Consider the following 22961-nt stretch of genomic DNA (forward strand, 5'->3'; position numbering starts at 1 on the left):
CATTGGGAGACCCAGACAATTGGGTGTATAGCTTCTGCCTCCGGAGGCCACACAAAGCATTACACTTTAAAAAGTGTAACCCCTCCCCTCTGCCTATACACCCTCCCGTGCATCACGGGCCCATCAGTTTTTTTTTGCTTTGTGTTGAAGGAGGCAGACACATTCACGCAAGCTACACATTTTAGTCAGCAGCAGCTGCTGACTTTATCAGATGGAAGAAAAGAGGGCCCCTAACAGGGCTCCCGGCATGCTCCCTTCTCACCCCACTCTGGTCGGCGGTGCTGTTAAGGTCGAGGTACCCATTGCGGGTACAAAGGCTGGAGCCACATGCCGTTATCCTTCCCCATCCCTTAGGGGCTCTGGGTGAAGTGGGATCCTAACCGGTCACCATACAGTGGGACCGGGCTCCCTCCGCAGCCCCTGGGGGAATCTGACGGACAGGAGACCGGGTATCATCAGGGACAGGCCCTGCTACTCTGAGGTACTCTGTCCCCTTGGGGACGGCGCATAGAGCGTCTGTGTAACGGACGCTGCAGCAGCTGCTGAGTGTTTTTGTCACCGGGACTACCGCGCCGACCGCGCTTGTTTCCCGGCCACGTTACTAACTTTAGTCCCCGGCTTTTGCGGCCTAGTACCGCATACTCCCGCCCCCGGGCCTGCCAGTCAGGGGTAAGGGCGGGACACTATACTGGACGTCAGCGGTGAGGGCTGGAGCATACTCAGGTATCCTCCTCCCCCCTCACTGAGCACTGCGGGGCACCAGATTCCCGCACTTTCTGAGGCACGCCCACGGCTCCCTCCTCCTCTCAGAACGCCAGCAGCCATTACTATCAGCACTTCTGCCGGTGGAGAACTTCAGCCGAGCTCCACAGCTCTGGGAGGCCCAGGCAGGGAATCTGGTGGACACACAACCGCTGAGGGCGGTCGGTAAGCCGCACCTGTTACTAGGTGCTGGCCCCCCTGGGTGCCGAAGTGTATATATATATCCTTATATTGTATACATTTACTCTGTTCGGCCGCATTATTTGCTTTTGGCTATATACCCTCACTGTTTGCTCTAAGAGGAGACAACAGCATGTCGTCCGCAAAAAGCAAGGGTGCCAAGGCACAGGCTTATTTTGCAACCTGTACCTCTTGTGCGGCTATGTTACCTGCAGGTTCCACCTACCCTCATTGTGTGCAATGCTCGGCCCCTGTGACACTCACTCAGCCGGAGCCTCAGCCACTGGTGGGACCCTCGGCCCAGGTAGAACCACCGGCTACCACTGTCCAGGTGGCAGGGACAGAGTTTGCAGTGTTGGCTGAGAAACTTTCTGAGTCACTTTCTCAATCCATGGCTCAGTCTATGGATAGATGGTCTGCTAAGATACTTGAAGCTTTGCAGCACAGACCGGTAACACAGGCCCCGGGCACTGTTGACTCATTGCCCCCAGGCCCCCCTCGGTCGGAGCAGCAAAGTGCTCCTGGGGTGACTCCTAGGTCCCACGGTGAGGACTCCGACACGGACCGCAGTCCCAGACCGGCTAAGCGGGCTCGCTGGGAGCTTCCCTCAACTTCATCACACTGCTCAGGGTCTCAGCATGAGGACTCTCTGGAGGATGAAGCGGATGTGGCAGATCAGGGCTCTGATCCTGACGCTGCTCTCAATCTTGATACACCTGAAGGGGACGCCATAGTAAATGACCTTATAGCGTCCATCAACCAGGTGCTAGAACTTTCTCCTCCAGCTCCTCCGATTGAGGAGTCAGCTTCTCAGCAGGAGAAATTCCAATTTCGGTTTCCCAAACGTACACGGAGTGCGTTTTTTGATCACTCCAACTTCAGAGATACAGTCCAGAAACACCGAGCTTTTCCGGACAAGCGCTTTACTAAGCGCCTTAATGACACACGTTACCCCTTCCCCACTGACGTAGTTAAGGGTTGGGCTCAGTGTCCCAAGGTGGATCCTCCAGTCTCTAGACTCGCGGCTAGATCCATAGTAGCAGTGGCAGATGGTTCATCGCTCAAGGATGCCACTGACAGGCAAATAGAGCTCCTGATGAAATCCATCTATGAAGCCATAGGCGCGTCTTTTGCTCCGGCATTCGCAGCCGTATGGGCACTCCAAGCTATCTCAGCTTGTCTGTCTGAGATTAATGCAGTCACACGTGCCTCTACTCCGCAGGTTGTGTCTTTAACCTCTCAGGCATCGGCTTTTTCGTCCTACGCCATGAACGCCGTCCTTGACTCGGCGAGCCGTACAGCGGTAGCATCCGCCAATTCAGTGGCAGTCCGCAGGGCCATGTGGCTACGCGAATGGAAGGCAGACTCTGCTTCCAAGAAGTTCTTAACCGGTTTGCCATTTTCTGGCGACCGTCTGTTTGGCGAGCAATTGGATGAAATCATTAAACAATCCAAGGGAAAGGACTCGTCCTTACCCCAGTCCAAACCAAACAGACCTCAGCAACGGAAGATACAACCGAGGTTTCGGTCCTTTCGGCCCTCAGCCAGGTCTCAATTCTCCACGTCCAACAGGCCACAGAAGGGCCAGAGGAACTCTGATTCATGGCGGTCTAAGTCACGTCCTAAAAAGACCGCCGGAGGAACCGCCCCCAAGGCGGCCTCCTCATGACTTTCGGCCTCCCCAAACCGCATCCTCGGTCGGTGGCAGGCTCTCCCGCTTTTGCGACGCCTGGTTGCCACATGTCCAAGACCGATGGGTGAGAGACATTTTGTCTCACGGTTACAGGATAGAGCTAAGCTCTCGTCCTCCGACTCGTTTCTTCAGAACATCTCCGCCCCCCGAGCGAGCCGATGCTCTGTTTCAGGCGGTGAGCACTCTGAAGGCAGAAGGAGTTGTGATCCCCGTTCCCCTTCAGGAACGTGGTCGCGGTTTTTACTCCAACTTGTTTGTGGTGCCAAAAAAGGACGGATCATTCCGTCCCGTTCTGGACCTCAAACTGCTCAACAGACACGTGAAAACCAGACTGTTCCGGATGGAATCTCTCCGCTCCGTCATCGCCTCGATGTCCCAAGGAGACTTTCTAGCATCAATCGACATCAGGGATGCTTATCTCCACGTGCCGATTGCACCAGAGCATCAGCGCTTCCTGCGTTTCGCCATCGGAGACGAACACCTTCAGTTCGTGGCTCTGCCTTTCGGCCTGGCGACAGCCCCACGGGTCTTCACCAAGGTCATGGCAACAGTGGTGGCAGTTCTACACTCTCAGGGACACTCGGTGATCCCTTACTTAGACGATCTTCTAGTCAGGGCACCCTCCCGGGTAGCATGCCAACACAGCCTGAATACTGCTCTGGAGACTCTCCAGAGGTTCGGGTGGATCATCAATTTCCCAAAGTCACAATTGACTCCGACCCAATCGCTAACTTACCTCGGGATGGAGTTTCATACTCTCTCAGCGATAGTGAAGCTCCCGCTGGACAAACAGCGTTCACTACAGACAGGGATGCAATCTCTCCTTCAAGCCCAGTCACACCCCTTGAGGCGCCTCATGCACTTCCTAGGGAAGATGGTGGCAGCAATGGAGGCAGTTCCATTTGCGCAGTTTCATCTGCGTCCACTCCAATGGGACATTCTCCGCAAATGGGACAGGAGGTCGACGTCCCTCGACAGGAACGTCTCCCTTTCTCGGGCAGCCAAAGTCTCTCTTCAGTGGTGGCTTCTCCCCACTTCTCTGTCGAAAGGAAAATCCTTCCTGCCCCCATCCTGGGCTGTGGTCACGACGGACGCGAGTCTGTCAGGGTGGGGAGCGGTCTTTCTCCACCACAGGGCTCAGGGCACCTGGACTCAGCCAGAGTCCTCCCTTCAGATCAATGTTCTGGAGATAAGGGCAGTGTATCTAGCCCTAAAGGCGTTCCAGCCGTGGCTGGAAGGCAGGCAGATCCGAATTCAGTCGGACAACGCCACGGCGGTGGAGTACATCAATCACCAGGGCGGCACACGCAGTCGTCAGGCCTTCCAAGAAGTTCGGCGGATTCTGCTGTGGGTGGGTGTGCTTATAACCTGAAGAATATTGATCTTACACACCGTGAGGTTTGTCCAATTGCTTTCTGATAGGAGTAATTATGTGGGTCACTGTCAATGGTAAATTATTTTGTGGTGGTGGAGAGGGCGTCATTGTTTGAAATGAGCTTGTGATTAAAATGTGACCCAACACACTTACCCAAGAAAGCAAAGCATCTGCCTAAAAAGGATTACATTATCCATGAAATTACTCTTATTAGAAAGAATAAGAGATTAACATTATTGGTCCAAGTGTATGGAGTATAAAAGCCTGCTTTACACGAGCCGATCTATTGTGCGATAGCACGAGCGATCATACCCGCCCCCGTCGTTTTTGCGTCACAGGCAAATCACTGCCCGTGGCGCACAAACTCGTTTAACCCCCGTCACACGTACTTACCTTCCGGATAACCTCGATGTGGTGACGAACGTCCACTTTCTGAAGTGGAAGGGACGTTCAGCGTCACAGCGACGTCACACGGTAGGCAGCCAATAGAAGCGGAGGGGCAAAGATGAGCGGGATGTAAACATCCCGCCCACCTTCTTCCTTCCATTAAGCAGGCGGGTGCCGTGGGATGCAGGTACGCTGTGTTCATCGTTCCCGTGTTGTCACACGGAGCAACGTGTGATGCCACGGAAACGATGAACAACCTGCACCTATGAAAATAAACGATATTATGAAAGTTAACGACGAGTAGACGACTCACGATTTGTGAGCGATACTGCGTCGCTCGGAGGTGTCACACGAGACGACGTTGTGCGCTATGCCGGATGTGCGTCACGAAAACCGTGACCCCGACGACATATCGCACGATATATAGTCTCGTGTAAAGCCCGCATTACTGTTAGGCAATGTTCACACACTGCATCTTTTCTTAACCACAAAGATGCAATGTTTTTGGCCCCCAAAAAATGAATCCATGGCAAAAACGCATGCATTTTTATTACATTTTGCCCAAAGCGTTTTTTTTAAGTCAAATCTGTTGATTGCAAGGCCTCAAAAATGCAAAAAGATTTACATGCTGCATATTGCAGCTAAAAAAAAAAAAAAGATGCATAGTGTAGACAACAACATAGAAATCTCATAGGCTTTGCTGGGAGAAGGAAATGCATGCAGATAGGTACATCTTTGTGACCTCAAAAATGCAGTAAAAGATGCCCAGTGTGAACACAGCCTTATGCTTTTGCTATGTTGGCTTCCAGGTGTGAAGAAGACATAAGAAATGGCAATTTATTTTGACATAGAAGTATGAGGGCATACATCCTAACAGAAATGTAATACCTCCAAATGTTTTCACTGCCTTTTCCACGGCCTCGCTGATCTGATGTTCATCTCTCACATCGACAATGCAAGGTAAAGCCTTTCCACCAGCAGCTTCAACTATATAGAGAAAATACACAGAGTAGTCAGGTTATTTAGGATTCCTAAAACAATTTCACATTTCAAAGACATACTAGCCAGAAAACGTAGGGAATCGATGGATTGTATCCATATTGCTGGACAAGTTGGAACATTTCCATCCAAATTTTGCCATCCATTTGTCAGAAGCTACATAAGTTATACTTATCCATCACGCAATATCATCAGGGAGGCCTCAGATTAGCTCCAAATGTATTTTGCAGCAGGATAACAACTACAAACTTACAGGCAAATGTCATTAGAAACTGTATTAAAGGGACCCTGTAAGGTGCAATATGCACCCTCAACCACGAGCAGTTCTGGGTGTATATTGCTAATCCCTGCCTAACCGTCACTGTATACACTAGCATAGATAAAGAGATCTTTAGAAAAAGTATTTCTAAAGATCTTATATTGTATGCTAATGAGCGAGGGCACTAGTCCCCTGGGCGTTAGTTCCCTGACCAGTCGTCCCTCATTAGCATGTTAGCACATACACAGGGGCGTACAATCATGCTAATGAATACGCAGCATCAGAGGATGGGTCTCACTCACCTCTCCACTGCCATCGCTGGATTTCGGCTCAGTGCGCATGACCATGACGTTTGGATCATGCCCACTACTTCAGTTTGAAGCCAGGACTCGTACACCCAACTTCACAGTACGCATGACCCAAACTCCGGGGCCATGCGCACTGAGCCGAAATCCCCAATCAGACATGATAGCGGCAGAGGTGAGTGAGATCATCCTGTGATGCTGCGTATTCATTAGCATGATAATACGCCCCTGTGTATGTGCTAACATGCTAATGATGGACGACTGGTCGGGGAACTAATGCCCAGGGGACTAGTGCCCTCGCTCATTAGCATATGATAAAAGATCTTTAGAAATACTTTTCTTTGTCGCTCCATTGGGAGACCCAGACAATTGGGTGTATAGCTTCTGCCTCCGGAGGCCACACAAAGCATTACACTTTAAAAAGTGTAACCCCTCCCCTCTGCCTATACACCCTCCCGTGCATCACGGGCCCATCAGTTTTTTTTTGCTTTGTGTTGAAGGAGGCAGACACATTCACGCAAGCTACACATTTTAGTCAGCAGCAGCTGCTGACTTTATCAGATGGAAGAAAAGAGGGCCCCTAACAGGGCTCCCGGCATGCTCCCTTCTCACCCCACTCTGGTCGGCGGTGCTGTTAAGGTCGAGGTACCCATTGCGGGTACAAAGGCTGGAGCCACATGCCGTTATCCTTCCCCATCCCTTAGGGGCTCTGGGTGAAGTGGGATCCTAACCGGTCACCATACAGTGGGACCGGGCTCCCTCCGCAGCCCCTGGGGGAATCTGACGGACAGGAGACCGGGTATCATCAGGGACAGGCCCTGCTACTCTGAGGTACTCTGTCCCCTTGGGGACGGCGCATAGAGCGTCTGTGTAACGGACGCTGCAGCAGCTGCTGAGTGTTTTTGTCACCGGGACTACCGCGCCGACCGCGCTTGTTTCCCGGCCACGTTACTAACTTTAGTCCCCGGCTTTTGCGGCCTAGTACCGCATACTCCCGCCCCCGGGCCTGCCAGTCAGGGGTAAGGGCGGGACACTATACTGGACGTCAGCGGTGAGGGCTGGAGCATACTCAGGTATCCTCCTCCCCCCTCACTGAGCACTGCGGGGCACCAGATTCCCGCACTTTCTGAGGCACGCCCACGGCTCCCTCCTCCTCTCAGAACGCCAGCAGCCATTACTATCAGCACTTCTGCCGGTGGAGAACTTCAGCCGAGCTCCACAGCTCTGGGAGGCCCAGGCAGGGAATCTGGTGGACACACAACCGCTGAGGGCGGTCGGTAAGCCGCACCTGTTACTAGGTGCTGGCCCCCCTGGGTGCCGAAGTGTATATATATATCCTTATATTGTATACATTTACTCTGTTCGGCCGCATTATTTGCTTTTGGCTATATACCCTCACTGTTTGCTCTAAGAGGAGACAACAGCATGTCGTCCGCAAAAAGCAAGGGTGCCAAGGCACAGGCTTATTTTGCAACCTGTACCTCTTGTGCGGCTATGTTACCTGCAGGTTCCACCTACCCTCATTGTGTGCAATGCTCGGCCCCTGTGACACTCACTCAGCCGGAGCCTCAGCCACTGGTGGGACCCTCGGCCCAGGTAGAACCACCGGCTACCACTGTCCAGGTGGCAGGGACAGAGTTTGCAGTGTTGGCTGAGAAACTTTCTGAGTCACTTTCTCAATCCATGGCTCAGTCTATGGATAGATGGTCTGCTAAGATACTTGAAGCTTTGCAGCACAGACCGGTAACACAGGCCCCGGGCACTGTTGACTCATTGCCCCCAGGCCCCCCCTCGGTCGGAGCAGCAAAGTGCTCCTGGGGTGACTCCTAGGTCCCACGGTGAGGACTCCGACACGGACCGCAGTCCCAGACCGGCTAAGCGGGCTCGCTGGGAGCTTCCCTCAACTTCATCACACTGCTCAGGGTCTCAGCATGAGGACTCTCTGGAGGATGAAGCGGATGTGGCAGATCAGGGCTCTGATCCTGACGCTGCTCTCAATCTTGATACACCTGAAGGGGACGCCATAGTAAATGACCTTATAGCGTCCATCAACCAGGTGCTAGAACTTTCTCCTCCAGCTCCTCCGATTGAGGAGTCAGCTTCTCAGCAGGAGAAATTCCAATTTCGGTTTCCCAAACGTACACGGAGTGCGTTTTTTGATCACTCCAACTTCAGAGATACAGTCCAGAAACACCGAGCTTTTCCGGACAAGCGCTTTACTAAGCGCCTTAATGACACACGTTACCCCTTCCCCACTGACGTAGTTAAGGGTTGGGCTCAGTGTCCCAAGGTGGATCCTCCAGTCTCTAGACTCGCGGCTAGATCCATAGTAGCAGTGGCAGATGGTTCATCGCTCAAGGATGCCACTGACAGGCAAATAGAGCTCCTGATGAAATCCATCTATGAAGCCATAGGCGCGTCTTTTGCTCCGGCATTCGCAGCCGTATGGGCACTCCAAGCTATCTCAGCTTGTCTGTCTGAGATTAATGCAGTCACACGTGCCTCTACTCCGCAGGTTGTGTCTTTAACCTCTCAGGCATCGGCTTTTTCGTCCTACGCCATGAACGCCGTCCTTGACTCGGCGAGCCGTACAGCGGTAGCATCCGCCAATTCAGTGGCAGTCCGCAGGGCCATGTGGCTACGCGAATGGAAGGCAGACTCTGCTTCCAAGAAGTTCTTAACCGGTTTGCCATTTTCTGGCGACCGTCTGTTTGGCGAGCAATTGGATGAAATCATTAAACAATCCAAGGGAAAGGACTCGTCCTTACCCCAGTCCAAACCAAACAGACCTCAGCAACGGAAGATACAACCGAGGTTTCGGTCCTTTCGGCCCTCAGCCAGGTCTCAATTCTCCACGTCCAACAGGCCACAGAAGGGCCAGAGGAACTCTGATTCATGGCGGTCTAAGTCACGTCCTAAAAAGACCGCCGGAGGAACCGCCCCCAAGGCGGCCTCCTCATGACTTTCGGCCTCCCCAAACCGCATCCTCGGTCGGTGGCAGGCTCTCCCGCTTTTGCGACGCCTGGTTGCCACATGTCCAAGACCGATGGGTGAGAGACATTTTGTCTCACGGTTACAGGATAGAGCTAAGCTCTCGTCCTCCGACTCGTTTCTTCAGAACATCTCCGCCCCCCGAGCGAGCCGATGCTCTGTTTCAGGCGGTGAGCACTCTGAAGGCAGAAGGAGTTGTGATCCCCGTTCCCCTTCAGGAACGTGGTCGCGGTTTTTACTCCAACTTGTTTGTGGTGCCAAAAAAGGACGGATCATTCCGTCCCGTTCTGGACCTCAAACTGCTCAACAGACACGTGAAAACCAGACTGTTCCGGATGGAATCTCTCCGCTCCGTCATCGCCTCGATGTCCCAAGGAGACTTTCTAGCATCAATCGACATCAGGGATGCTTATCTCCACGTGCCGATTGCACCAGAGCATCAGCGCTTCCTGCGTTTCGCCATCGGAGACGAACACCTTCAGTTCGTGGCTCTGCCTTTCGGCCTGGCGACAGCCCCACGGGTCTTCACCAAGGTCATGGCAACAGTGGTGGCAGTTCTACACTCTCAGGGACACTCGGTGATCCCTTACTTAGACGATCTTCTAGTCAGGGCACCCTCCCGGGTAGCATGCCAACACAGCCTGAATACTGCTCTGGAGACTCTCCAGAGGTTCGGGTGGATCATCAATTTCCCAAAGTCACAATTGACTCCGACCCAATCGCTAACTTACCTCGGGATGGAGTTTCATACTCTCTCAGCGATAGTGAAGCTCCCGCTGGACAAACAGCGTTCACTACAGACAGGGATGCAATCTCTCCTTCAAGCCCAGTCACACCCCTTGAGGCGCCTCATGCACTTCCTAGGGAAGATGGTGGCAGCAATGGAGGCAGTTCCATTTGCGCAGTTTCATCTGCGTCCACTCCAATGGGACATTCTCCGCAAATGGGACAGGAGGTCGACGTCCCTCGACAGGAACGTCTCCCTTTCTCGGGCAGCCAAAGTCTCTCTTCAGTGGTGGCTTCTCCCCACTTCTCTGTCGAAAGGAAAATCCTTCCTGCCCCCATCCTGGGCTGTGGTCACGACGGACGCGAGTCTGTCAGGGTGGGGAGCGGTCTTTCTCCACCACAGGGCTCAGGGCACCTGGACTCAGCCAGAGTCCTCCCTTCAGATCAATGTTCTGGAGATAAGGGCAGTGTATCTAGCCCTAAAGGCGTTCCAGCCGTGGCTGGAAGGCAGGCAGATCCGAATTCAGTCGGACAACGCCACGGCGGTGGAGTACATCAATCACCAGGGCGGCACACGCAGTCGTCAGGCCTTCCAAGAAGTTCGGCGGATTCTGCTGTGGGTGGAAGCCACAGCCTCCACCATCTCCGCAGTTCACATCCCGGGCGTAGAAAACTGGGAAGCAGACTTTCTCAGTCGCCAGGGCATGGACGCAGGGGAATAGTCTCTTCACCCGGACGTGTTTCAAGAGATTTGTTGCCGCTGGGGCACGCCGGACAAAAAAAACAAAAACTGAGCTGTAACAAATGTTCAATAAACATGCAACATTACAAGCATGTGAATTGCAGCCTCAAGACTAGAAAAAAACCAAGGAGAAAAATTGTAGGAAAAATACCCTGACTATAAATAAATAAATTGCAAGTGCTTAATAACAGGGTACTTAGTATATACATTTTTGCAAAAAGGTAACAAGCTGTCTCACCTCGTCACGGTGTACCCATCTGAGACAGTCCCTAACCTACTAAAGTTAAAAACATATTCTGTACCTGACTTGTGTCATGTCCAAACTTCAATATGAATGGCTTTTTGCTGTGTATTTAATCTGGGACCCAGCTGACCACTTTACCATTCATATTGAAGTTTGGACATGACACAAGTCAGGTACAGAATAGGTTTTTAACTTTAGTAGGTTAGGGACTGTCTCAGATGGGTACACCGTGACGAGGTGAGACAGCTTCTTACCTTTTTGCAAAAATATGATTTAGATTGCAATGTGAATGAACAAAAAAGAATTTTGTTAATTGATAAAAATAAACTTAACCACTTCTACTCTAAAAAAAAAATATTTTTTACTTTGCAGCATTTTTTTCCCCACACACCTGCCTCAAGCTTTTGCACAGCACTCTGCATATCCATGGATTATAAAAGTTAAATTACCGTATGTGTCGTACATTTCTAAGTATGAAAAATCAAAGTTTTCAATCTCCCATGGGGTATCAAATCAGCCTGAACTAATCTCATGGGGCATAGATTTCCACAGGTTAGTCCTCCATTGTGCCCATAAGAGCTTCATTAACAAACACGACAGCAGCAATGTGATCATCAGGGCTAAGCAACTCTCACACTATGTGCTGCCTTCCAGGCCATGTGGAATGAAGCCAAGTGAACACTTCCCGACTTAAAATCGGTCGGCACACTGCGCATGACTAGGTAGGTATTCTTGATGCGGATTTCGCTTTGCAGCCCACCTCATTGAAGCGGGATAAGTGTCACTGATACCTCTCTGGGCACAAGCAGTGCACTGATGAAACTGCAGAGCATACACCTACACCCAGTTTCATTGCACATGGCCAAGAACGTCATTTGTGATAGTTCTCAGGGAACATCAGACTATGTTTTGACCGGAAATTTTAACCCTGCACTTTACAGTTATTCTCCAAAAAACCTGCCTCCATTAAAGTGAATGGAGGTGGGAGCTATAGGTTATTAATTGCAGCTGTGATTTGTTGCTATAGGAACAAAATACATTTTTAAGTATAAGAAGCTTGTGTGTGAGGTAATAAGATGTCGGTGGGGAGACTGATAGAGCGAGAGACAGAAATAGACGCACAGAAACAGACGCACAGAAACACACAGAAAGAAAGAGACAGAAGACACACAGATACACACAGAGACCCAGATGGGGAAAGAGAGAGGCAAACAGACAGGGAAAGACAGGCAGACAAGAAAAAAAAAGAGACAGACAAACAGAGACAGACAGAAAGGGAAAGACAAAAATGGGGAAACGAGATGGGGAAACGAGACAGGCGGGGGAAATGAGACAGGCAGAGACACAGCTAGAGAGAGACACACACACAGGCACAGAGATAGAGACAGACAGACACAGACAGACAGGGAAAGAGACACAGAGACAGACAGACACAGAGACAAAGACAGAAACAGACAGGCAAACAGAGACAGGCAGACAGACAGAGACAGAAGGAGACTGGGAGAAAGACAGACAGTTACTATACTACAGAGATATATATTACACACACACACACACACTATAAAATCTGTAATCAGTTCTTTTCTTTGTCGGACACCAAACTGTCTCTGATTATTTACCTGTTGCAAGAGCAATACTCAATGGACCAGTCATGTGAAGATGGGTTGCCCAAAGAAGTTCTTCAATAGTCCTACTTCTTAATTATCTCTTTATTGGATTTCCCAAAGTTTAAATATAGAAAGTGTATAGAATATTTGACTAATGAAAGGGACACTACATCTGCAGCTTTTAGCACTGCCACATACAGTCCTGCTCATCATTATTGGCACCCATGATGTTTAAGTACATAATGTGGAATATCTCCAGAAAAAAATGTATTACCGTATTTTTCGCTTTATAAGACGCACCTGATTATAAGACGCACCCCCAAATTTGGTGAAGGAATAGAGAATTTTTTAATAAATGGGGTACGTCTTATAATGCCAGTGTCCGTCTAACAAATCATATAGGTTATATGTCCCTCATAGCCCCCCCATCCTAAAATTAGCCCGCTTAATCTGGATATGGCCACCTTATATTAAATATAGCCCCTTTGTGCTGGTACACATTCCCCAGTGATGCCACATGTCCCCTATGGCTGGCACACGACCCACTGTGGCTGGCACACGGCCCACTGTGTTTGATATCGCCCCCATGCTGCTGCTTTTAGTAAAATAAACTCTTTTCTTACTTTCTCCAGCACTGTCTTCCCTCGTGTGTCCCTCCGTGGGGTTGAGCTCCTCCTGTCTCCTGCACTTCCTACTTCTCAGAGTCGGTCATGTGATCGGCACAACAGAGAGATATCTCTGCGTGCCTGATCACAGCAGCAGGAGGGAGACCGGGGAGACACGCTGGAGGAGGTGAGTAAAGAGTTTTTTATTTTACTATGGGCAGCAGCATAGGGGCCATAGCTAACACAGGGGTGCATGTGCGATCAAAGGGAGCGCAGGCAGATATAATATGTGCCGCTCCCCCAGCCCATCGCCGTGGTGCAGTTTCAACACCACACTGCTGGACAGCGGCTGTGCATATTATATGAGCGGGAGCAGGAGATCAAAGGCTCCCTCCCGCAGCTTCACAAGCCTCTACCAGCCTCCACCAGCCCCCCCAGCACCGCTCCAGAGTTGCCCCCACCTCCCCTGGACCCTACAGTATATAATCCGTATATTCGGATTATAAGACGCACCCCCTACTTTCCTCCAAAATTTGAGGGAACAAAAGTGCGTCTTATAAAGCGAAAAATACGGTAAGTGAAACAGCTTTTTTTGTATAGAGCACTCGTGTTAATACAAAAGAGCAAATGATAAACAAAAAACATTGATAAGGAAAAATAGAAAAACCTAAAGCTTGCTGTGAAGTTGGTATTGGCCCCTTTACATTAAATTAGTATGGAAACACCTTTTGACTCGCCTGGGATAAAAATCACAAATGGGAATCACCTGTGATAAATTGGCGGTGCCCATGTGACATGGATTAGCCAATGAATGATGACTTCAGTTTTAAAAAGCTACATAGTAGGCCCTGTTTCTTTGTCACAATGGTGAAGACAAAAGAGCTGTCTGAGGATATCAAAATTGCTGTTAGCAAACACAAGACTTCCAAAGAGTATAAGGCCATCTCCAAAGACCTTGGTATCCCATTTTTAACAGTGTGCAATGTTATTACGAAGTTTGCCAAGCACTGAAACATCAAGAACCTCCCTGAAAATGGGAGAAAGAAGACAATTGACAAGAGAGGTCTTTGAAGGTTGGTACGAATGATGGAAAAAAACAATACATTAAACATCCACCTGAAGGCCAAACTGGATCAATCTGGGTACCTTCAACAAGTACCATATGCTACACACAAAACCAAGCAGAGATTTATGGGCGAAGGCCAAGGAAGAAATCATTGCTGAAAAAAGGAGCAACTGATCTTTGCCAGAGTACCTTAACAAACCACAATCCTTCTGGAAAAACGTTCTGTGGACAGATGAAACAAAAATAGACCATTTTGGCAATGCAAAGCAAAAAGGTTGTTTACAGATAGCCCAATGACGCTTCTAAGGAAGAGAAAACCCTACCAACAGTTAAGCATGGTGGAGGAGTCATAATGCTGTGGGGTGCTTTGCTGCATCTTGTACTGGAGGCCTTAAACATATCACAGGAATTATGAAATCAGAGAATTAAGAGATTTTAGAGCAATAGGTCTTACCCAGTGTAAGAAAACGTGATATGACTTGAAGATCATGGGTCATCTAGCAAGACAATGACCCAATGTACACATCCAAAAGCACACAGGAATGGTTGAAAGAAAAAAAAAAAAAAACGACTGTTTTAAAATGGCCAGCAATGAGTCCTGACCTCAATCCCATTTAAAATCTTTGGGGTGAGCTGAAATCCCGCATTGAGAAAAAGAACCCTACAAACATTCAGAAGAGTGGAAGAAAATACCAGCTGAGAAGTGCAAGCAGCCTATAGATAGCTACCAAGAAAGTTTGGAGGCTATCATCAATGCCAAAAGGATATGCAACCAAGTATTAATTAAGGGAGCCTTTATTGCTGCACATGCTGTTTATTCTCTCAAATTGCCACATGTAAGTTTACAAACAATGTTTTATTGTTTTATTACTTTGGACCACTAATTAAAAAATCCTGAGGCTATAACTTTGGACAATATCTTCAGAAATAAATGGAAATGTACCGGTCTATATAAAAAAAATAAAATAATGGCCAATAATGGTGAGCAGCACTGTGGAAATGACCACAACTGGAATGCATAAGGTAAAAGATATTACAAAGTTGTCACCCAAAACCTCAAACAGCACTATATAGGCAGCAGAGTGGCACATTTCTGCGTAATTCCATGTTTGTACAGGCATTGCCACACAAATCATTTAAGGCTAATTTCCAGAAAACAAAGTTAAGGTAAAGTACACAGCATAATGGTAAAAGTAGCCTTTCAATATTGTGATGCCACATAATACAATTAGCTGGACTAGTCAGGGCTGTAACTGAGTGCAGTGAGGAGGAGAGGTGTCACTCACAATTCTACAGGTGAGTTAGAAGCTGGCTTAATTGCATGAATCTTGGAATAGCCCAGCTAAATAAAATACATATTGCCACAATATTAAAAAATTGCCTAAACATTGAAATTGCTAGAAATCAATGAAAATTGAGGGGCAAATCCTGCTGTCAAGTTCCCTTTAAAAACTCAACTAAAATGGAAACGTAATTTCAACATTTATTCAGCAGATATAATACTTTGAGACATACTTTCCTCAGCTGCTGTATAGATTGTTCCTGGCAGCTTAGGGTGCGGTTCGGCAGTTTTCGCGGCTATGACCACGTTGGCACCATCTCTGGCAGCTTTTAAAGCTATGGCTTTTCCAATACCACGGCTGGCACCAGTGATAAACAGCGTACATCCCGCAAGTCTCCTGGAAGCAAATACAAGATGGTCAACAAGTTTGTTCGATATGACAGAGTTGTTTTAACTTTGGCGGTGATCATAAGGTACTATATATTATCATGCGGTTTTATTGCCATAGCCCTGACTAGGGAACAGCCCTGAATGTTTAACTATGTTTGTGAATGGATCGTGAATGTATCCCATACACAACTCGAAAAAAGTAGCCCTAGAATGTCTAGCCAGAGAATATTACACCTACAGAGATACAAATCTATTGCTCATACTAAAAGGAGTAATCTAATACATGTGCAGAGCTCAGAGAAACTGGGAACGGCTTTCCTGGGTGCCCTTCTGTAATTCTGCTCACTTAGGCTCCCCACCTTGATAAAGCTTACACCCCGCGAAACGCGCGTCGGATGGAGATCCTGGGCGTCTTTTAGTGACCTCACCTTGACCTGGGACTGTGCTTGGGCCGTCGGCACCTGGAGTACACTTTGGAATTCTCCATTGCACTAGCACTTTAGGTAAGAAAGCGAAAAAAACTTCATTGTATGCTCCTTCACCGACTGTTCCTTACCGTTTATTTATAGGACTTCTAGTCCTCACCATTTATAATCAGCCTTATTATCACCATGGTCTCTCCCAATGTTTGTTTGGAGACTCCATGATGGACCTATGTGCTGTACCCCCTTCCACAGTCCCTATCTTAACAGATATTACCATTACACTCTGTCCTGAGTGAACCCCATGACAGCCACCATCTATATAGCCATTTGCTCTTATATACTGATATATATTAGCAGGCTGTCACTATTTCTCTATACTAGGACTGTCGTCTATTGTTCCCTAATGATATGGTAGTGTGCCATTTTAACTTTTAACTAGTGATGAGCGAGTACTAAAAAGCTCGGGTGCTCGAAGCTCGGGCCGAGCCTCCCAAGATACTCGTGTACTCGGCCCGAGCAACGAGCCCAATGTTAACCTATGGGAGACCCGAGTATTTTTGTGAAATGACAACCGGCAGCATGTAGAAACCCTAAAAATGGAACAAAAGTCTCCGAAGAGTGCTCAAATGACATGGCAACAGCATGGGGAAGACCCCTTGAAGCATTTATCACTCAAAAGTCACAGCTGTGAACAATTTTGTCCGCGTTTTACGCCATTTTTACGGACTCACCAGAAAACCTTCCAAAATGACACCAAAATGAATTTTCATGGCGGAAATGTTAAGGGCACATACCCAATAGTGAGATAGAGCTAATGTATGTTACTTTTGGAGATCAATACATGAAAGATTTTACGTAAAACATTGTGTGGCACTCCGATGTCCCTGAGAAGAGATGTACATAAAGGCCTCTGAGTCTAATGTGCCCATTTTGAGGAACTGAGTCTTTGTAGTATTTTCCTTTGCCAGGGCAGTCCAAAATTTTGAGGTTCACCAATGACCCTGCATACAGACGTGCATGAGGGCCTGTAAACCTGAAGTGCACATTGGAAGGAAGTGGGTCTTTTGTAGTATAGCCCTTAGGCAGGGCAGCCAAAAATTGGGAGGCTCCACGTTGTCCCTGCATAGAGACGTGCATGAGGGCCTGTAAACCTGAAGTGCCCATTGGAAGGAAGTGGGTCTTTTGTAGTATAGCCCTTAGGCAGGGCAGCCAAAAATTGGGAGGCTCCACGTTGTCCCTGGATAGAGACGTGCATGAGGGCCTGTAAACCTGAAGTGCCCATTGGAAGGAAGTGGGTCTTTTGTAGTATAGCCCTTAGGCAGGGCAGCCAAAAATTGGGAGGCTCCACGTTGTCCCTGCATAGAGACGTGCATGAGGGCCTCAAAACATTGTTCCCATTGCAAAGGAGCGGGTCTCCTGTCGTTGTAATGTCCATTCTGCAAAGAATGGGCGAAAAAATTTACCACTGGGGGTATACCTGAAACAAAGGCCTAACTCTTGTAACGGTCATCATGGTGGCGCATGAGGAGAAGGAGGAGCAGTCCAGCGATTATCCAAAGTCCAGAAGTGTGTACCCATGGGTGACTGGAGGTACATGGCAAATTCCCGTTACAAACTTTAAATTCCGCTCTCATTTGCTGGTGGTGTGGTGAAGTCTGGCCCAATCCAACCCTTGTTCATCTTGATCAGAGTCAGCCTGTCAGCATTTTCAGTTGAAAGGCGGGTGCGTTTATCTGTAATGATTCCACCTGCGGCACTAAAAACACGCTCTGACAAAACGCTAGCGGCAGGGCAGGCCAGGACTTCCAAGGCGTAGAGAGCCAATTCATGCCACGTGTCCACCTTGGATACCCAATAATTGTAAGGCACAGAGGAATGTCGGAGTACAGTTGTTTGATCTGCAAGGTACTCCTTGAGCATCTGGGCAAACTTAGGATTTCTTGTGGCACTACCCCGCACCTCAGGGGCTGTGGTACGTGAGGGGCTGAGAAAACTGTCCCACATCTTAAAGACTGTTCCCCTACCTCTGGCGGATTGGACTTGTGCCTCTCTCGGCTGTACGCCTTGGTTGTCCACTGATTCATGACCTATGCCGCTAGCGTTTTGTGAGGGGAATGCTTTGCCTACTTCCGTGACTATGGCCTTCCGGAACTGCTGCATTTTGGTTGACCTCTCCGCCTCGGGAATAAGTGACATAAAGTTCTCCTTGTAGCGTGGGTCTAACAGTGTTACCAACCAGTAATGATTGTCGGCCAAGATGTTCTTAACGCGAGGGTCACGAGACAGGCAGCTTACCATAAAGTCAGCCATGTGCGCCAGACTCTTAACAGCCAGGACTTCAGTAGCCTGACCAGCACGATGACTGAACATGCTGTCCTCCTCCTCCTCCTCCTCCTCATCTACCCTGTCCTCTGGCCAGCCACGCTGAACCGAGGATATGACTGGTGTGCATGTCATATCCTCAATTTGGCCGGAGATTTGCTCCATGTCTTCATCCTCCTCCTCGTCATAGTCCTCCACTGCACGTTGTGATGAGACGAGGCTGGGCTGTGTGTTATCACCCACACCCACTACTGTTTCTTGCTGCAACTCATCGCGCTCCGCCTGCAATGCATCATGTTTGGTTTTGAGCAGAGACCGTTTTAGAAGGCAGAGTAGCGGTATGGTGACGCTAATAATGGCGTCATCACCACTCACCATCTTGGTGGAGTCCTCAAAGTTTTGGAGGATGGTACATAGGTCTGACATCCATCTCCACTCCTCAGGTGTTATGTGTGTAGTTTGACCCATTTCCCGACGGCTTAGGTGATGCAGGTACTCAACAACTGCCCTCTTCTGCTCACATATCCTGACCAACATGTGCAGAGTTGAATTCCAACGCGTGGGGACATCACACACCAGTCTGTGAGCCGGAAGATGCAAACTGCGCTGAAAGCCGGCAAGGCCGGCTGAAGCAGTAGGTGACTTTCGAAAATGTGCAGACAGGCGGCGAACTTTTACCAGCAGATCAGACAGCTCTGGGTATGACTTTAGAAACCGCTGAACCACGAGGTTGAGCACATGGGCCACGCATGGAACATGTGTCAGCTGGCCTCGCCTCAAAGCCGCCACCAGGTTCCAGCCATTGTCACACACGACCTTTCCTGGCTTTAGGTTTAGAGGTGTGAGCCAGTGATCTGCCTGCTGTTTCAGAGCTGTCCACAGCTCTTCTGCATTGTGGGGTTTGTCACCTATGCAGATTAGCTTCAGCACAGCCTGTTGCCGCTTCGCCGAGGCAGTGCTGCAGTGCTTCCAGCTTGGGACTGGTGTGGAGGGTACAGTGGATGAGGATGCGCAGGAGGAGGAGGAGGCTGAAGAGCATGACATTCCGGAGCTGTAGAGTGTGGGTGAAACACTGACTGAGGTAGGGCCTGCAAACCTTGGTGTGGGAAGGACGTGTTCCGTCCCTCGCTCAGACTGGGTCCCAGCTTCCACAATATTAACCCAGTGTGCCGTCAACGAGATGTAGCGGCCTTGCCCACAAGCACTTGTCCACGTGTCTGTGGTTAGGTGGACTTTGGGTGAAACAGCGTTGTTCAGGGCACGTGTGATGTTTTGTGACACGTGGTTATGCAACGCGGGGACGGCACACCGGGAGAAATAGTGGCGGCTGGGGACCGAGTAACGTGGGACAGCTGCCGCCATCAGGTCGCGGAATGCTTCTGTCTCCACCAGCCTAAAAGGCAACATTTCCAGCGCAAGCAGTCGCGAAATGTTAGCATTTAGAACTGTGGCATGTGGGGTGTTGGCAGTGTATTTGCGCCTGCGTTCAAAGGTTTGCTGAATGGATAACTGAACGCTGCGCTGGGACAAGGACGTGCTTGATGATGGTGTTATTTCTGCGTAGGCAACTGCAGGTGCAGGACCGGAGGAGGCTTGTTCGCAGGCAGCATGGACAGGGGATTGGCTCGCATGCACAACCAGCGAAGACGTAGCAGTGACATTAGCAAGCACTGCTCCTCGACTCTGTTGTACTTCCCACAAAGTCGGGTGCTTGGCTGACATGTGCCTGATCATGCTGGTGGTGGTCAGGCTGCTAGTTTTGGTACCCCTGCTGATGCTGGCACGGCAGGTGTTGCAAATGGCCTTTTTAGAATCATCTGGATCCAACTTAAAAAACTGCCAGACTCGGGAAGACCTAACATTTGTACAGGCACCTTGTGTCATGTTGTTGTTCCGGGGAACGGTTGCCTGACTTCTGCCTGGAGCCACCACCCTGCTTCTTACTGCCTGTTGGGATGCTACGCCTCCCTCCCCCTGTGCACTGCTGTCCTCGCTCTGCATATCCTCCTGCCAGGTTGGGTCAGTTACTGGATCATCCACCACGTCGTCTTCCTCTTCCGCACCCTGCTCCTCCTCCTGACTTCCTGACAATTGTGTCTCATCATCGTCCACCCCTTGTTGAGACACGTTGCCAACTTCGTGAGAACGTGGCTGCTCAAATATTTGGCCATCTGTACATACGATCTCCTTATGACCCACTTCAACATGAGCTGGCGAGAGGCCAGAATGTGCGAATGGAAACGTGAACAGCTCTTCCGAGTGTCCAAGTGTGGGATCATTAATGTCCGAGGACGTGTACTCAGCCTTGTGGTAGGAAGGAGGATCAGGTTCTGAAATGTGCGGTGCAGTATCACGGCTACTCACACTTGACCGTGTGGAAGACAGAGTGTTTGTGGTGGTGCCAATCTGACTGGAAGCATTATCCGCTATCCAACTAACAACCTGTTGACACTGGTCTTGGTTGAAGAGCGGTGTACTGCTGCGGTCCCCAAGAATTTGGGACAGGACGTGCGAGCGACTAGATGTGGCCCTTTGTTGTGGCAAAATTAGAGCTTGCCCACGACCTCGGCCTCTGCCTGCACCACCATCACGTCCACTTCCTTGTTCCTTGCCAACGCCCTTGCGCATTTTGCAATGCTGTGCTGACGTGTATTCACTAGACTTGGGCGTTATATCAAAGTTTGTGCAAATCGTGCACCTGTACGCTGCCACCGACAGGCACACACGTGCGGTTTTTAAATGCAAGCACGGACGCACTAAGAACCTAACACAGGTTTTAGGAGCAAAAATTAAGAACTCTGACACTATCAGCCACTGCTGACTGACGTGTATTATACACTACACTTGTGCGTTATATAATAGTTTGGTAAAAACGCACACAAGTGCACCTGTACGCTGCCACCGACAGGCACACACGTGCGGTTTTTAAATGCAAGCACGGACGCACTAAGAACCTAACAGGTTTTAGGAGCGACAATTGCTGAGAAGTCTGACACTATCAGGACTGTTTTAGACTGTGTACACCAGCCCCAGATATGATGAAGGCTGGTATACGGTCACCACTAGGAATGGCTATATACCCTGCCTGCCTGCCTGTATACTGCTACAATAGTCCTGACAAGGACTCTTTTGGTCACTAGCCTGTATTCCAACCTGGCTATACCCTGCCTGTATACAGCAACAATAGTCCTGAGAAGGACTCTGCTACTGTACTCCGACCTGGCTATACCCTGCCTGCCTGTATACAACTATAATAGTCCTGAGAAGGACTTTTGGTCACACTGTTTGCAGCCCTGATACGGAAATAGCTATAAAAGGGCCGCAAAAACTTTCCCTGAAGCAGCGACACTCTCCCTGCACTGACTGTCTGGATAGCTGTGAGCAGAGCACAGCGCGCCCGCCGGTATAAAGGCTCGGTCACGCTGTGCAAGCCGGCCAATCACTGCAATTCCATAACTAACAGGGCTGTGGCATTGCAGTGGTCTGCCAGCCAATCCCTGCATGAGGGCTGGCTCTCAAAAGAGCGCCAACATGCAGGGATGAAGACCACGAGTACAGCACGAGTATCACAAATATGGACAAAAAATGAAATATATAAGAAAGTGTTAAAAAACATATTTGTCATGCCCATCATGTTTTTTTCCAAAGGATATATATATATATAAGTATTTAAGGTAAAAATGTACATTTATAGCTTTTTCTGGAGTGTTTAACTTGAGGACAATCACGTTTGATGCTCCAGCAATAGTCAGCCATCATATGTACATCCCATCTACCCTGGTAACTGTCTTCCATAACCTTCAAATCTTGGTGAAATCGTTCACCTTGCTCATCGCTAACAGCACCAAGATTTTCCGGAAAGTTGGCAAGATGGCAATGCAGAAAATGTAGTTTAATACTCATGTTGCAACCTAGCGCTTTGTAGCTCTCCAATAGTTTCTGAACAATTTCTTTGTAATTACTTGCACGTGTATTTCCAAGAAAGTTCTCGACAACGTCTTTGAATGATAACCAAGCATTCTTCTCAAGATCTGACATAGTCCCAGTGAAATGTTCATCTTTGATGAGCTGTCGAATTTGTGGACCATCAAACACACCAGCCTTGATTTTTTCAATGGACAGTCCAGGAAGTGCCAACGTGATGTACTTAAAACAGTCGCAGTCAGTTGGCAAAGCTTTTACAAATTGCTTCATGAGACCTAGTTTTATGTGCAGAGGTGGGAATAGTATATTCTTCCTGTCAACAAGTGGCTGATGTAGAATGTTAGGATCTCCAGGTTTAAGACCAGATCTTGGAGACCAATTCGACTCAACCCAATGCTTTTCTTGAGCTCTGCTATCCCACATACAGAGAAAGCAGGGATACTTTGTGTACCCATGTTGCTGACTAAGAAGGAAGCAAACCATTTTAAGGTCAACACAGATGATCCAATTGTGTGTGTCATATTTCAATAACTCAATAACTCTCTTTACATCTCCATGTTCTTCACGAAGAGAGACAGAATGCCCAATAGGGACTGCACCAAATAAATTGCCATTGTATAGAAGGACACACTTAAGACTCCGCTTTGAGCTATCAATAAACAGTCGCCATTCATTTG

General features: G+C 49.0%; 1 protein-coding gene across 1 annotated transcript in view; it reads right to left on the reverse strand.

Moving 5' to 3' along the window:
* The window catches only part of HSDL2 (hydroxysteroid dehydrogenase like 2), a 101044-nt gene that overhangs the window by 56465 nt on the left and 21618 nt on the right, over nt 1-22961 (reverse strand). The window contains exons 3-4 of the mRNA XM_075338781.1: nt 15457-15620; nt 5286-5384 (exon numbers count right to left, since the gene is read on the reverse strand). Of these exons, the coding sequence (XP_075194896.1) occupies nt 5286-5384; nt 15457-15620 (263 nt within the window). The remainder of the gene's footprint in view (nt 1-5285; nt 5385-15456; nt 15621-22961) is intronic.

Source organism: Anomaloglossus baeobatrachus, chromosome 1, assembly GCF_048569485.1.
Source record: "Anomaloglossus baeobatrachus isolate aAnoBae1 chromosome 1, aAnoBae1.hap1, whole genome shotgun sequence".
Taxonomy (NCBI): Eukaryota; Metazoa; Chordata; class Amphibia; order Anura; family Aromobatidae; genus Anomaloglossus; species Anomaloglossus baeobatrachus.